Raw genomic sequence first — 17,477 nt, 5'->3', positions numbered from 1 at the left:
CAGGCTGTATCTCTGCAGCTTGTCAAGCAGCTCTGCTGACAAGGCAGCAGTTACCACCCGATAAGAAGAGTGCAGAAGAGAGAGAGGAAAACCCAGCCAGGTGAGTAGGTGGGGGCGGGGAGCCTGGCAGAAGCCCGTGGGTGTTTGCCTTAGCGCTGAATGGGCTTGCCAGCTGTGACACTCCAGGTAACTGCCCCTGTTTGGGGAGGACGTTGCTGCCAGCGGCCTGCAGTTTGTTTTCCTTGGCTCCCTGTAGACAGATACGTCCCACCCCTCCCACTCAGGGCCCCCATCTGCCGTTGCAACACCAAGTCACAGAGTTCAGATGCCCCTTTGCCAGGCCTGATGCAGGCTCTGCAGCCGGGTGGCCTGAACTCGCCAATGCCACACCCTGAGCAAGGTCAGCTCACAAGGCAGGCGGGTCAGACAGTGCAAGCCGCGTCCCCGAGCCCTGCCTGACACCCGCCCCTGCAGGGAGCCACTTGGCTTTGGCAGCATCTCCTCTCCCCCAAGAGCAGCACGGGGGGAGAAGGGGACCTCAGCTGCTGCCAGTCTAACCCCGCAGCTCTCTCCCCGCCAGAGCTACGGCCCGGCCTGCGGACGCAGAGGAGCCATTCGCGCGCAGCATGAAAGGCGTTCCAAGCTCACTTAGCTTTACTCACCACTGAGTGCCTCCAGGCATAAGGCTGGGGGCTCAGCGGCCAAGCAGGGGCAGGCCTGGCCCTCCAGGAAGCATCACTTCCCCCGCTCCCTCCCTGAGCGGCAGGGTGCTGGAGGCGCTGCCACCAGAGGGACTGGTGCTTGGATGGGAGCAGGCTGCACAGCTTGGCCTGCTCGGAGAGTCGCTCCAAGAGGGAGTGTGCAATCCAGCTTCTCCAGCCACAGCGCCAAATCAGGACCCTGGCACTCTCCTGCCCAGGGGAGCGAGGGGACACACCGTGTTCCCATGGTGAGTCGCAGCACCTCAGCAGCTGGACACAATTCAGAGGCTACAGCGGACGCATGTTTCTCTGCTCTTTCTTGGTCTGTGTTTGGAAAGCCAAGAGCCCCACCTGTCCAGGCAGGTGCCATTCCAGGGGTGGGAACAGTTAGCTCCTTTTTGGCTGGAAGAAGCTAAACAAAAACATGGCCGGGGGATGTAGAGGGGGAAGAAATTTTCCTACTTCCTGAATTTCTGTTTAAAATACCAGGTGGCTTCGAGGGAGGAGGTGGAACCCCAGGGAGAGCTTGGCTGAGGATTCTCCCTCTGTTTTATTTTAACGTGCCCCAAGCAGACTTTTGCAAGTGCCTGTGACAAGGACACGAGCTGCCTGAGCTTGGACCCTCAGCAGCACGGGCCTGGTGCTGGAGAGCACTGCCTTGCATCAGCAACACGCTGTATCTATAAACGCTCCCTGCGGGGCAGGTGAATACTAGCACTGGTGAAAGGGCTGGGTGATTGTGGAGAAGCATTCAAGCCTTTTGATGTTTATCCAAATCCCTCTGAAGCTACCACTTCCTCAGCCCAATACCTCCCCTTGACCCTCCCTGCTACAGCAGAAAAGCCACAGTCCCTTGCTTTGACATCCTGCACCCAACTGAGGCAGAACCCACTCACTGCAAGGCCTAATCGCAGGCTTTCTGCTGGGGCCTGTTCCAGCCGAGCTTCCCAGAATGGCTCAGCGCACACAAGGATTTCAGTGAGGCAGAGACAGTCAGGCCCGATGGATCAGGACACCAGGTACCCAATGAAAGAGGGACCTGAATATTCATGTGTACCTGAAGACAGGGGCAGAGAGAGGGTGTCCATCTCCTACCCTTGCAGGAGGTCCCAGTTTCAGTATGGAGAACAGTCACAGATGTGGGCCTCTCTCAGAAGCAGATCCCAGGTGCGGTTGAATGAAAAGCCTAATGCACCTGATAGGCACCATTTCGCCCAGGGACGGCTGTGGGGACCTCTCCATTGCATGCTGCATGGCCAGGGACCCATAGGCCAGTGCTGGAAATGATGATGTTGCAGGGCCAATTTCTGCTCTCTGCTGCTAGGCAAAGAGCTGGAGAAACTCCTCTGAAGTCAGTGCCTTGCTTTGAGTTTACGCTGGTCCCTGGACTACATGACGTCAGAAAACGTGAGGAATTTGGCTTACGCCAACAGCAGCTGGGGTACTCCTAGTTGTGCAGTTCTGAGCTCAGCTCTGCTGGGGGCCTGGGAACAATGGGGTTGGTTTATTCTTGCACTGCATTGTCCATTCACACAGGGGAAGTTACAGGGGTTTGGCTGTAGTCTGAATTGCCTGCTTCCCTCGCCCGTATTTATTTGGGCCATTTTAAGCACCCAAGTTATTTACTCTAAGGCAGTAACTCCTTGAAAGGAACCATTGGAGCCTGTTGTGTCAACAGTGAAAGTATGTGGAGGGATAGTGGCTGCCGAAAGGGGAGTCAGGGCCCTTTGCAGCCCTAAGGTTCTGAGCTTGTTGCAAGTACTCTCCTTCAGGGCTCCAGAATTCACCGAGAGCAGAGTTACATGCTGGGTTAGCCTGCCCCAGACGCTGCCTGCAGGGAACCCACAGAGCCATAGATACCTGTTACAGCCTTCTACGGGGTACAACGTGCCCCCCACCCCGTCCGAGCCCAGCTCTGCGAGGCACGACCTCACCCTGCTGTCTGGGCTGGAGTCCCCGCTTTTTCACAAGCACTAGGACAGATGTTCTGCTGAGCCAGGGCACAAGGGCGCGAAGACACTTGGGGCGGGACTGCAGGAAAGCTCCTCGAACCCTGTCTTGCTTGCATCTGCGCCGCCTCCCCCAGAAACCCAGAGAGCTGAATTGTTAGGCCCTGATCCCACCACGTGTTGACCACGGTCGGCTCCCCCAGAGGCCGGCAGGAGGTGAGGGAGCTCAGCACATGACCCTTCGGAAAGCCCCGCACTGACTAACCCTCTCCCCCACCCCACACATTTCTGAGGAAGTGCCGTTCCCCCTCCTTTCACCTTGGTCATTTCCCATAAAGATGATCCATCTTAAGGAGTCTCCGAAACTAGTGACATGCCAACCCGTGCAGCTTAGCTCGTCTAGGCCACCGTACAGAATTAGCATGGAGTGGAGGCTAGGACCCACGGACAGACGCATCTTTCAACAGCTGCAAGAGGCCCAGGGCTCAGTGGAAAAGGGGAAGCCCAGAGGCAATGCAGAGCCAAGGGGCAGGATGGGGGACAGGGGACGCATGACTATGTGGGTGCCCTGGTGCACCTGATGGGTTTCTCCACAGAAAGCTTTCGGTTTCTAGCACTCTCAGCAGGGCACATTTCACAAAGGGGGAAATCCCTACACGGGATGCAACTTCCCAACCAGGGCTGTGATTTGAAAGCTTGCACTATTTATTGCTTCAGAGTGAAGCGTATGTTTGAAACACGGCCTATTCCAGAAACGTCACTTCTCAGCCATGCAAGAGGCCAACCTATTCCTTCAAAAGTAGTTTCACTCTCACAGTTCGCACCTGCCTACGTGCTTTGGTAGTGGATAGGGGAGGGGAACGGGTGTGGGGATTACGGGTGGCTTGATCCTACACCAACGGAAATACTCTCCCTGACTTCAGTGGCATCAGCTTTAAAGGGGATAGGCTTGAACCCAGGCTGCAAGAGACACGAAGCTACACATCTGCATTTTATAGTCCTTGGCCCCGGCTGTTGCTGGCAAGAGGACGGGGTGGCGAGGACAATGCTGTGCAAACAGGAAAGTAACTTCCCCCTCTGCCTCCCATGAGATAAAAGCAGGCAGCAGTTTACGCGGTGGTTGCGACCGGTCACGCTGCCCATGTTGTTAGCCAAAACCAACTCATCGCAATGGGACCCCAAGACCAGCCACCTTCGGAATCACCACCTGTGGAAACGGGAGGGATGTGTTCTGTCACCCAGCGCAGGCTCCTGCCTCTGCAGCATGGCTCCTGGCTGGGCATTCACGAGGGTTGGGTCCAGCTGAGTCGGAGATGTGCTGAGCACCCCCACCACTTCCTTCAGCAGATTATCCCACAGACTAGCAGTTCTTAGCATCATCCTATTATTCTTAGCTACACCCTCTTGAATCATTGCTTTGCTTGCAGAAATCCGGACTCCCTATGCCGGCCCCCTCTCAGCATATTTAACTCCACCGTTTTGACTTACGAGGGACTGACTGACAAAGATGAACCATAACTGGCTACCAAAATCAATGAAGCTCTTTAAACCCAAACCTTCATGTGCCCTCCATTCCCCACAAACCCACCTCCTCTGGAGCCAGGCCAACATGGCCCGTTTGTGGGGAGTATTGCGGGCCAGGGGTTTAGCGTGACGGACTCACCTATAGAGAATGACTTAAGTGAATCCATAGGTGCCAACTTCCTCTCTATGCAGGGGATGCTCACCCCCCCCCAGGCCTCACCCACACTCTGCCCCTCCCCCCAAGGCCACCCGCCCCTCCCCAGAGCATGCCCACCCCTGCTCCGCCTCCTGCATGCCACAGAACAGCTTGGCTGCAGTGGGCGGGAGGCGCTGGGAGGAGTGGGGAGAAGTTAATCAGCGGGGTTGCTGGTGTGATGGGGAGCTTGGCTGCTGGTGGGTGCTAAGCACTTGCTAATTTTTTTCCCCCGTGGGTGATCCAAGGCTGGAGCACCCATGGAGTCAGTGCCTGTCAGTGTCTCTAGTTGGGATTATTTGTACCTCTATCTGACTTAGGGTTGTGGGTAGCACCCATCTCAGTAGTATCCAGGCACTTCATGAGATGACATTTTCTTGTATTTATAAGATTCAACTTCCTTGCAGAGAGATTAAGCACAACACAGCCGACTACTGACAAAAGAGGGGAAAACATTTCTAATGAGCTCTCCATCTGAATGTGTTTTATGTTTCTCTGTTATACAAGCAAGGGGTTTTTTTCTCTTTTTTTTTTTTAAATACTTGCTGATAAATGTAGTAGACAAGAGAATAAGATGTGGGGGTTTTCTCCTGTTTTATTTGAAATGGTCCCCAAAGCTTCTCTGCTTTGGGAAAAAAAGGGCTGTTTTTAAAAAATGCTCTTAAGAGCAAGTTTGAAGAGTTACTCCCTGCCCTCATGGCTGGCATGAGAAGCCATGTTAAAATCTATCTCCCAACACAGCAGCAAATGCAGCAATGAGTATCTGAGTGTGCGTGCTGAGGTTAGCCATTCAGTGGTCCTACCCAAGCTTTGAAACGAGCACCTTAGGTGAAAGTGGAGGGCACGGGGCAGGAGACATCACACCTTTGCCTTCAGCGACAGTACAGCAGTGCTGGTGTGCATTAGCAGGGCTGTGGTTGAGATGGTGACACCCGGCTAGCGTGACTGTGGCTTTCACTACACTGTGAAGTGTGCACCGGTGCAGCGTGTGCTTCACATGGCCTGTACCCCAGACAGGGAGGCTAGAAAAGAATGGCTGGAATGACCATCACTGCTGTAAGGTGGGCACTGGAAACAGAGAGGTCTTCCAAACCCAATGGTAAACACCAGCACAGAGTAATTAGGAAAGTAAAACAAGGGGCCTCTCTTGTGTACTGGGCCTTCACCCTAGGGAAAGGCTGCTGATTTTATCCCTGGTGACTATTAGCACCTAGGCTGAAAACTTCCAAAAGCAGAAGTTTGGAATTTAGCATGGCTGCTGGAGCTCATACTTCTCTCACTTAAATCCTAATCCCAAACAAAAAGAAGTTTTCTGGAGATGCACAGACACAAAGATGTTTTCCTTCTGGGGTCTTAACAAATATGGTTAAGATATGAGGAGGTTACAATTTACTCCCTTGTAAATTGTATGTAGAGTGTTTTTAATTGGATTATGTACATCATGCTTCATGCCTTTGTTAACCGATTTAATGGTTCACCACTTAAGTTCACCACTTGCGTTACATTTAGTAAAGTAGTCTAATCATTTCCAGAGTTAGAACCAAATCGAGGGCTCAATTTCACAGAAGCCTGGAGCAGGAGAACTGCAAGACAGTGACCTAGATGCATAAAATTAGCAGTTCCTGACCTCGGGGGGGGGGGGGAGGTTTTAATGATCTGCTGCATCTTCATACTTGTCAATTTTGTTTACAACATCTGAACTAAAATGATGATTCCTTCACTAGCTTATAAAGACAAGTTCCTGATGTTTATAAATCAAGTCCTACTTGCATACTGCAGCCAACTTGTTTCCTCATAAATTTATTTAAAGCACCTGTCAAGTTTAGGAGTCTTCAAATTTGGTATCTCCTCCCCCTTTCCTTCTCCCTGTTGACCCAGGCCATGTTACTTTCTAGGTATGGAGTTTTATGTACACACATGCGCACGCACACACACTCTCGCTCTCCCCCCCAAAAGTCAGCACAAGCAACCCTGCTCCACACAAACAGCCTTACAGCAATAAGCTGGGGGTATGCACACAATGGAGAGACAGGAAGTTTGCTAAAGATGCCAACTCTCAGCTTCCGTGTTTCTGAAGGAGCTCTGAGGTGGCGAATGACACACTAGCTGGCTCCTTTCGATGGCTGAGCAGTTCGAGACCCTTGTCCCAGGGACTCTAGAGCAGGGACTTATCAAGGGAAGGGCTGGCTTCCCCACACTGGGCAGGGCCCCACGTTAGAAAGGCCAGGGTGCCGTTTTCAAACAGCCTTCCACACTTAGACTGCCTGTTGACCCACAGAACTCCCCCCCTCCCCCCCACAAGCGTCAGGGTCAGCACCCCTGGAGAGGTAGGCTCTCGTTCCTTCCAAAGCAGCAGCATTGCTTTGCGGCTTGCTGTTAATGGGCATGAAAATGCAGCGGGAATTACACGAGCCAGTCGGCCCCTCAGAGATTGGGGTGATCCCCTTCCCCCTCTGCAATGCCTCCTTAGCCAGCGGTCACTACCAAGCAGATCTGCCACATCGCAGCGTGTATCCGCTAAGCCATTGGGGGCGGGCCACGCACTGCATTAATGCCGAACCCTCTCTCCTCTCGCACGATCAAAGCTCATGGTGATCTCTTGCTGTCTTTCTGACAGCAGCCACTTTTGGGTTCCTTCCTTGACAAGATAAAAACGCTTGACTGGATTAGCTTTTATCCTTTGCAAGTGTGCAGTCAAGCACGGCCCCCGAGCTAACGCACTGTGCGACTGCCCATAATTCCTGCCTTGTGAAAATGTGTCAGGCAAAACGATTAAATGGCTGCCTGCTTAACGATGGGACGACAGTTGCATTCACTCTGATCCGAGGAAGCAATTACCTAGGAAATGGGGGTCACAGGCCCCACTCATTTACCTTAATTGAATTCCAATATCTGCCTCAAGCTGCCTTGACCTGCCGTGTAGCCTCCTAAACACTACTTAAAAGAAGCTAATCAAAGCCAATGTCTCCGTTTTCACACTTACACTATTGAGCCCCAGGATCACCCTGCGCACCGGCCAGAGAGCGGAGCAAGAGCGCACGACCCCAGTGCACTGGCACCAGAAATGCCGAGAACGGAAGGCAGCAGCAAGGCAGATGACACAGCAGGCGCATCTCTTTAAAAGTCATCTTAAAACCCTAATTTCAGAAGAGCTGTAATGAGGAAAGTTTGCAAACGATATGGCAAATCGCCTGCACTGCTCTGTGCCATCGCAGCCAAGGCACAAACACCACTGCAAAACATTAAAAACCACTTGAGAACTAGACACCCATGCCAAACAAACAAGACACATTCTTGAGTCTATCAAAGTGTTTCCATGTGTCCCTGCACATGTAATTCAAACTTGGCCCTCGCAAGGAGTCACATCAAGGAGTCCGAGCCAAAGCTTTGATCTACCTTAGAGATTTTTGGGGCCAAATACCCAGTTAAAACCATCAATCCAGACTCTGTTTTGAGAGCCACTGTTTTCCTGGGGGGGGCACCAATTACTGAGAGTCCCACGTTGACAACAGCTCACAAGACAACAACGATGAGGCTATTACCAGGGAAGAGGAGCCAGGTTTGCCTCTGTTCCATTAAGAGCAATGGAAAGAACGGAGTGCTGGCAGAATGGAAGTGACAGTTTGGGGGAAGTTTATTCTTTGAAAATCAGACTTCTAGCTGGCCCCATGGTTGTGTGTGTCTAGCTCCAATAGACACAAGGGCTCTGTCTACAGATGGGAGTGGAACAGTAGTACTCAACTACTGCACACTCTGTTGGGATTTTGAGTAAATACCTGAAGTACATCAAATGTAAGGCCTATTTTGAGGCCTGATTAAGCAGAACAATTGGCAAAGGTAATTCTATCACTGCTAGAAACAATTAAAACCACTGCAGTGTTCAACTTTTGGGATCTTAGTGATAAGCACCCGTAACATTTACATGAGTAACTTAATGCATGGAACACCAAGTCAATCATATTTACGGCACATTTCACATAAACAATACAACAGAGACATACCTGATCTCAGGTGGCCAGAAGAAGGGCTAACACATCCAGACCAATTAAAAGAATAAAAAACAATCAAGAACAGCCCCAAATCTCAGAAAGGTTTAGCTAGTTTCCCATATTGTGCTCAAATATAGATTTTTTTTAAAACAAAAATTTTGCATTTTGACTGATCTCAGTGACTTGATCTGTAGCAGCAACATTATCACCAACTGCTAAAAAGGAGAAATCAGTCCCTTTCCCCGTGGCTGATGAGGCTTTGAAAGAACAGTACGAAGTGAAGCATGTTTTCATCACATTGGCAGCACCTCGCACCGTTTAAACCCACCTCTAAAGTCAGTTAGAACAATTAGAGCCTAGAGAGGACGCTCCTTTGCACTGCAGGAGTGCTCAAAGACCTCATTCAGGGGCCTCACTGCGCTGGGCTACAGAGACATGGTCCCTGCCCTGAATCAGTTTTCTGATTCCAAGACTTACTTGCTCAAACTGGGAATTTCAATTAGTAATGTGCAGCCCTCTGGCAGCGACTAAGGTTCAGAGAAACGTTCCTGATTGTCAGTATATTTGCAAGCTGCCATTCTTCAAAGCCAGCTAAGTGCAGGGTTGTCTCTGGTCATGGTAAGTGATAGGAATAAAAGGGGTATACACACGGTGAGAGGCAGATTTGGAAGTCCACGTACCCCGATGATAGCATTCAGCTCTGTCATTGTCACTTGCTTGGCACGCTCAACAGCCTGGGCAACCTGCTGTTGGTGCTAAGGGAACAAAATTGCAACGGCACATTAGAATAAGGAATGTCTCTAAACAGGGACTGTACAGAAAGATCAAAGAAAGCCTGGACAGCCCCGTCAGGGGGCAAAGGCAGCAGCAAGCTGCCACCACTTTACTTGGTGAATTTGCTCATGAAAATGAGGAGCTAAGGACCAATTGGATTCAGCTCCCTCTGAAATCAACAGAAAAGACTCTCTGGCTCCACTGGGAGTTGCATTGGCCCAAAAAGCTTTGAGCAGCACACAACAGAGCTGGACACTATGCAAGTTTCCTTTTACTGCTCTGACAATGCACATGCATTGTCTGTCGTGTCTGCAGCCGCGTGATTGTGCATATTGCAAAACTAACTGTTAAACCAGTCCGAGACCTTTTTCACTTGTGCCATGAGTCAGAATTTGAACCTGAGTCTAAAGACGTATAGCACGAGTGGGTCACAGCTAGCATAACCGCCCCTTGACCCAAGATGACTTTACAAATTATTCATCAATAGCAGCACTACGTGAACAGCAGACAACAATTCACATCCATTCCCTTACCTCTTGTGACAGAAAAGGCATGATTTGAGCTAGAATTGTGTTCAATCTTTTAGCAATTTCGGTCTAAAAAAGGAAAAGAAAAGACTGCATTTAGTTTAGTCAAAAAATCATCTTGTGTGGACATCAGAAACATTAAAGCATTTAGAAACAATCAAAGCAAAACTTTTCTTGGAATAAACAAAAATTTATCCCCAAAACCAACCATTTTCCCCCTTTCCATAGATCACGTCACATAATAAGGAACAAATTTTAAAGAGGCATCAAGAGCACACAAATATACCTTCTCTAAATCCTTCATGCCAGCTGCATGGAGGAAATAAATGATGATATATTGAATTCCTTTCCCTAACAAGAGCTAAAAGATGCAAAACAAGATTGGGATAAACTGAACCAGTTTCATGTCTGTCTGTATTTTTTACCATGATGGTCTCAAGAAAAAATAATCTAAATGGTTAAAATACTGATGTTATCCAAATTAGCAAGGGAGCATGTGAAAAAATATTAGCCTAACGTGTCAGTTTCATATCAATCTCCCTGAAGCTGCGGCAAGGAGATTATGGTTACTCTGGCAGATCACTTAAACAACAGCAACATCCACCAGTTTATGGAACCCAGTCACACATACATTTAAATAAACTAGATTGTAAAGTAGCACAAAGACCAACTTGGTTTTATTTACACGTTAGCAATTAAGCCTCATCCCAGCATGGAGTTGTGATCCTTGTCCATTTATCTAGGCATCTAACAAAGCATCTAATCACCATGGCATTTCTCAACTCATAAAATCGACGTTCTCCACTCATCTGTTCACTTTAGGTTATAACTTTATTTGAAAGGGAACTTTAAAAGATCACTGTTGCATTCAGATAGCTTATATACAATTCCAAAGTGGAGGTGGCTTTGAGCTATGCTGATAAATCTTCAGAATTATGTTAATCTAAACATTTCTGCAGTTTTTGAAGAAATTTGCTTACGACAGTTCATGTCTTTCAAAGGTAAAATGAATTCTGCATTCTCAGCTCAGATCTTCATATGGCAGCTTGCTGAGATCACATTGCATTCACACTACTTATTCCCAAGTTTTATGGGCTTTCTTTAATTAAAGAAAAGCTTCACATTCAAACCCTGCACAGGTAGTTAGTCAATGGCGAATCTTAGGTAGTGCTGTGAACAACCAACATTTTACTCAGATCTCAACTTCCATCCACTATTTTTTTTTAAAAGTCATTCTAGTTAATTCTGCAGCACTTACATCACTTAAGAACTTTAACCCGAAACCATTTGCACCTGTCAGCTGACCACATAACTCAGAAGTTTAATAATAATGTTCTCCACTGTCAAATTGTGGTTTTTGCAACATCTCTGTTGAGTAAAATGTTTTAGGTTAAGTGAAAACTTAGATTTCATATGAGTCAGCAGTTCATATTTTAAACTTAAATATTATAGACCTGATGTCACTAAAATCCCTGTACACCACTCTACCATTGAAAATCCCAGTACACTACTCTACCATTGAAAGAGGACCTTAAAGTGAGAGTGAATGTAATGTACATCTACATCTGGCAGTGTGAATGGGCCTTAAGCACTGGGTCTTGGAACAGCTGAGAAGTAGGCTGTAGACTTTTAAGTTTAAGACACAGATAGACTTTCAGCTCTACAGAAAGGAGAACTCCTAGCTGCAGGGCAGTTCAATGCCAAGTGAATGAGTTATGGAACAGAAAGTAAATCAAATGTTGCATTAGCTTTCCCAAGTTACGTGCCTGTACCAAGAACAGCTTCTGGGTCTCACTCTTAGGGCCCTGGGGTGAGGGAGAAACAAGAGACTTAATACCACCAGACCTTGTGTGATCCTAAGGCTGCACGGAAGAGATGACAAAGCCCTATATCAAAACAGTTGCAGCGTCACATTAAAGGTGTTTCAAGAAAGTGGGTTTTGCCACAACAGCTTCAGTCCAGTGGAAAAAGCTACGGGTAACATTTTCAAAACGATTGAACTTCCATTATCAATAGCAACTCAGACACTTGGGATCCTAGCTCTTAGTGAAAAACCAATGGGACTTCATCCTTTTTGAAATCTGTACTCATGAGCAACATTCCAGTCGTAGGGATTTGTGGCGTGCCAGTCAAGCACTCGCGTACTAAGAGGAGGATCACAGTATAAATGCCGAGGCAGAGGATCACCCAAGTATTGAGGCCCTGAAAATACATCAGCATTAGACTTACCCACCAGGCACGTGGCCTGCTCTGAAACAGCGGGGAGGAGCCCGTGCTCTGCCCCAGGCACAGCAAAGCCCTGAGGAAGAGAGTCATCGTCTCCTTTCCCTGGTTCACCCACCCAACTTTTACACCACGCACAGCTGAAGGCCTGCGCTGTAGGCACCATCCTTTCTGTTGACTGGATGGGATTCCATTCACAGGAGGGTGACGGACACGAGATAGCTTTTCCTGCTCCGGCTTCCCACCCCTGCAGCAAGCCCAGCGCCTGCTGGCCAATGGAGCTTACAGTAATGCAAACTGATGTCGGTCAGTCACATATTATACTAAAGACATTAGCATTCAAACCCAAAGGGGGCATGAGAGTTCTCCAAAACAACTGCTCTTTTTAAGATTGCAAGGGGGAGGGGGGGAGCCCTGTATTCCAAGGGTTAATATCAGCAGCCTTGCCCATTAAGACAGCTGTTAAAACAGCTTTTGATCCAACTTAAACACCGTCTGAACATCAGTAAGAACTCAAGAAATACGGCTTCAACAATGGAGGCTGGTCGAAAGCACACTGGAACACGATCAAACATTTAAAAATTCCTTTTGATAATTCAGAGCCGCTTGTTATCAATAAAACAGAAATGATTAATTAGGTCAACCTGCATCTCCCCCTTCCCGCCAGCCTCTCCTCAGCAAGCTGCTCCTTTAGCAACAAGATGGCCAGAAAATACCTCCTGTTAGAGGAAAAGCAACATGAAGGCAAACAGGAATCAGTTTTCCAGAAAACTCACCATCCCCCCTGAAACTGCACAGGCTCAGCCCATGTACCTTCCATCTAGCAAAGGCTTCTCTAGAGCACTCAGCCATATGGTATCTAAGCACTTAAAATAGCAGTTTAAGAACATAAAAACTGCTAGAGTGGATCAGGCCAATAGTCCATCTAGCCCCAGTATCCAGTCTCCAACAGTGTCCAGTACCAGAGCTTCCGGAGGAATACATGGAACAGGGCAATTTTGGAGAGATCCACCAGTTTTCCCCGCCAGCTCCTGGCAGTCACTCCAAGGGTGACCCCAAGTCTGGGGTTACATCCCTGACCATCTTGGCTAACAGCCATGGATGGACCTGCTTATCTAGCTCTTTTTAACCCAGTTATACTTTGTGCCATCCTAACATCCCAAGGCAATGAGTTCCACGGGTTAGTTGTGCCTTGTGTGCAGAAACACTTCCTCTTGTTTGTATTAAACATGCTGCCTATTCATTGCATCGGGTGAGCCCTGGTTCTTGTATTCTGGGAAGGGGTAAATGACACTTCTCTATTCTTTGTCCACACCATTCGCGATTTTATAGCCCTCTCTCATATATCGCCCCTTAATTGTCTCTTTTCTAAACTGACCAGCCCTAGACTTTTTAGTCTCTCCTCCTGTGGAAGCTGTTCTGTGCCCTTCCTCATTTTTGTTGCCCTTCTCTGAACCTTTTCCAATTTCACTATATCCTTTTTTATGACTGGGAAAGCAGAAACTGGCACAGTATTCTATCCCTTTCCTAATAGCGCCTAACATGTTATTAGCCTTTTGGTTGCTGCTGTGCACTGGGCTGAAGTTTTCAGAGAATGACACCAAGCGTTTTGTCTTGCGTGGTAACAGCTACTTTAGACCCAATACAGTTGGGATGATGTTTTCCAACGTGTATTACTTTGCACTTAACACTGAATTTCATCTGCCATATTCTTGCCCAGTCACCCAGTTTTGCGAGATCCCTTTGTGAGCCTTCACAATCAGCTTTGGACTTAACTATCTTGAGGAATTTTGTATCTGCAAACTTTGCCACTTCAACTGTTCAACATATTCCTTAATGATCTGGTAAAGGGAATGAACAGCACAGATCTTTAAGGGACCCCGTTTACCTCTTTCCATTGTGAAAGCTGACCATTTATTCCCACCCTTTGTTTCCTATCTTGTAACCAGTCACTGATCCATGACAGCTTACTTTGCTTAAGAGCCATTGGTTAGAGACCTTGTCAAAGGCTTTCTGAAAATCCAAGTACACTAGATCCCCTGGATCACCCTTGTCCACATGCTTGTTGGCATCCTCAAAGACTTCTAATAGATTGGTGATTAGAGTTTATACAACGTTAAAGGGGCATGCATTTGAATTCTGGGCTCCCTCATTTTTTACATACTCTTCACAGAGATATTTCAGTTAAACAACTTCCAAAATATTTAGTTAAGAAACCCCCCCCACACACACACACACAAAGTAGTTGGGCAACAATATTATAGATGAAGGTGGCAGGAACCATTAGGACAGGCCATTGTTAGTTAAGTTGCTGCACCCAGAGTCTGAGTAAAATCAGTGAAGATTATTACAGCAGGCAGATGTTTAGAGAGACTCGTGTCATTTTAACATAGGTCCCTCTTTCCTTTCCAAAGAGCCAGGAAGTAACTATATACCCCTTGACAGCTGGTGAAATTGTCTCAAGGAAAAAGTTCTTACAAACCACTGGATTTTTTTTCCCCCATGTGCAAATAATTTTACTAACCCTGTCCTCCCGTGCACCCCCCCCCATTCAAAAAAGGTCAACTTTTTTTGGCATCACCATTGTATACTTCCAAATCCACAGTGACATTTCAGAAAAGCCTTACTGATCGGATTGCACCATATGCTTTTACTAGCTCTTTCAGAGGTCTTCACTGCTCCTTGGCTCTTTGTTTTGAATCATAAAGCTCTTGAAGTTACTATATTCTGAAGCCTGTACATATAAGTACATTGCCAATGGCTTGACACCACATTGTCTAGCAATCAGCCCACTTAAGTTTCCAACACCCTAGGCACTGCACAAACCCAACAGACAGTCCCTGCCCCAAAGAGGTTCTGTATCTACTGAACTTTTAAATGTGTAAAGCACCTGTGATTTCAGTTGACTAATCTGAAATAACTTTGCACCTTTCACCCAAAGATTCCACAGCACTTTGCAAACATTGAGCTTCGCACCATCCCTGATGGGGAGGGAGATTATGGCCAATTTACAGACAGTAAAGGGAGTCTCAGAAGTGTAAGCAATTAGCCCAAAGCAAGAAATATATCTAAAGGCCTGGCTCTCCATCCCCTCTCTTCTAATTAACCTGCCCCATCTTCCCTAGCTGTTGGTTATCTGTTCTTGTTACAAAAGCGATGCCAGGACAAGGTACATATGTGAGAACCTCAGAGTTACAAAGACCTCAGGAATGGAGGTTGCTCGTAACTCTGAACAGAAGTTCTTTCAAAAGTTTATAACTCCACATTGACTTAATGCAGCTTTGAAACTTTACTATGCAGAAGAAAAATGTTGCTTTTCCCTTTTTATTAGTAGTTTAGTTTAACCCAGTACTGTACTGTATTTGCTTTTTTTGTCTCCGCTACGGCCTGATTGCATACTCCCAGTTCCAAAGGAGGTGTGTGGTTGACTGGTCAGTTCGTAACTCTGAAGTGCTACTGTCTGCTGTGTACAGCGCAGTACGCCAAAGAGTGACATTAACAGTCAGCTGACATTTTACACTCTTCTAGGCAGTCTCTCCACTGCCCTGCGTTGCACTTCGTGGAGCTCAATCAGAAAAGTAGCGCGTGTTTTACTTTGCAGTGGCGGTCGTGCTGCCGATAACAACCGTGAGGCCTTGCAGCAAGGTTTCTGCTTAGATCACAAATTGCTATGTGATGGGGAAGCCTCTTTAAAGACCCTTTTAGCATTGGCGTATTGATCAAACTATACATAAACTACAACTCCATTAAATATTTATGCCTTCGCATGAAGCCTATTGGACTCTTCCTGCAACGAGCACTAAACGTATTGCTCTTTTCGGTGTGATTACTTCTCGGGGGCAGGTTTTGTTTTGTTTTTCCTACCCCTAACAAATCCTATAGCCAGGGTCCTCATTTGACATGGACCCAACTGTTCACTGCAGGCGGGAAGAGAGATAACCAGAGGGGTAAGCCGGTAGTGTTACTGCAAGGTCATCTCTGTGCAAAATAAAGAACCCTTCACACTTTCACCCAATTCTCAAAGACGGTATTGTATAGGAGAAAAAGAAGGGGGCACTTGCTTTCACTCAGAGCTACTTCAGAGCTTGGTTTTGTTTTTGCCATTACCAGTACTTAAAAATCAAATTTTGCTTAAACTTCCAGCAAGGATTTGGGAACCAAACTTAGGTTCTGTTGTTCAAAAAGGACAGTTTCCTTGTGGAATTTAGAAAGGAAAAAAAGAAAGAAAACCAGTATCTGTAGAAACGTTATGTTTACGACTGCTAGGTTTCCTGTTAACATAAGATTCCATAATCTTTAAATATTTGTTCACTTTAATTTTGCAGTTCCCAAGCATATTAAACGCTGTTTGTCCCCGTTCAGGTTGAATAGGGCTCTAAAGGGGACCACTGGCTGGCCTAGAACAGGGGAAGGTTTCATGCAATACACCTTCCCAGTTTCACTACCCATTCATCAACTCCCCTCCAAAGCAACGGAGCCCTCCCCCGAGTGCCACCGGGCAATTCCTGCCAAGAAAAATCTCAATTCATCTCCGTTAGATTGCCATGGCAACCTCAACAACCTAATCCCCTCAGAACATTATGCAAATTGCGCCTTTGCTTGACCGCAACAGGCTGTAAAACCTTATTACCCATGCCAAGGCAGGTCATTACGATGAGTTTTCGGGCTGTCAATCTGATCAGCTCCACAAATTAACACTGGATAAAAAGGACCTGGGTTTTTGCAGGGCAGGTGGGTGTGGTTGGAGGAGAGTGGGGGAGGAAAGAGACAGACGTGTCAGCTGCTAAAGAGTCTTGAGTCACAGCAAGTCTGAGACACTTTGTCAGGGCAGCTCTCCCCGGCTTCCACGCCTGAGTGCAGCTTCATGGCCTTCCATACAGCTCTTTTGTTAGAAAAGATGGGGGGGAGGAGGGGATTAACCAGTCTGCCAACAAAGTTAGCAGGACTCACAGAGAAAGAGACTGTCTTGATTTTCAGCCCACAGTAGTTCTTGCCTGCAGTCACATGAGCTTGGGCTGTGGTCTCACTAGCTAAGACAGGCTCTGGAGGGTCTGATCTGATCTTCGTTGGGAGACCTCAGACAGTGCAGCCAAAGTAGCGTGGGTTGTGTGCTTTCCAGAGGTATCAGTCCAGGACCTGACCGCATGTGGTCGTTTCATAGCCCATTGCGTTTTCCATTCAGACCAGATCCTAGTTTGGGGAGTTAAACTGTCCAAAAAAATAAAAATAAAAAGCCACCTTCCTCTGTAGTCTTGACTGGAGCTGTTATTCTTCACTTCTGAGAACGCCAGCTCAGCACTGCGGAGAGACAGCTGCGTTTCAGCCACGGATGAGTGATCACTACGTGTGCAGGGCCAGAGTCACTGCTGGGGTAAACAGGCCCAGCCCCACTGCGGCTTGCGCCAGTGGCGAATCTGAGCCACGCTCCACAGCGCTTTGCTTTGCTAGTGCAGGCGAGAGAGAGACACAACTGGAGGTGGGGGAAGCATGGTCAGATGCTCGTGCTACAGGAATCTTCTGCAACCCTGTAGCCACTGCAGCCTGGGCTAAGGTGAAGCAGGTCATTGGCTGCTTTTACATGGTGCCCAGTTATGAAA

The 17,477-nt window shown here is 47.6% G+C and overlaps 1 protein-coding gene across 9 annotated transcripts in view; it reads right to left on the bottom strand.

Moving 5' to 3' along the window:
• The window catches only part of TLE3 (TLE family member 3, transcriptional corepressor), a 46,955-nt gene that overhangs the window by 20,396 nt on the left and 9,082 nt on the right, over positions 1-17,477 (bottom strand). For 5 of the 9 annotated variants that reach the window (XM_044979296.1, XM_044979297.1, XM_044979299.1 and 2 more), the window contains exons 5-6: positions 9,664-9,726; positions 9,037-9,111 (exon numbers count right to left, since the gene is read on the bottom strand). In XM_044979296.1, the coding sequence (XP_044835231.1) occupies positions 9,037-9,111; positions 9,664-9,726 (138 nt within the window). Of the gene's footprint in view, positions 1-9,006; positions 9,112-9,663; positions 9,727-17,477 lie in introns of all 9 variants that reach the window. The other 4 variants (XM_044979294.1, XM_044979293.1, XM_044979295.1 and 1 more) reach the window with 1 other exon arrangement.

This window comes from Mauremys mutica, chromosome 11, assembly GCF_020497125.1.
Source record: "Mauremys mutica isolate MM-2020 ecotype Southern chromosome 11, ASM2049712v1, whole genome shotgun sequence".
Lineage (NCBI taxonomy): Eukaryota > Metazoa > Chordata > Testudines > Geoemydidae > Mauremys > Mauremys mutica.
Note: the sequence above shows the minus strand (reverse complement) of the source record. Positions and strands in the feature narration are given on the sequence as shown.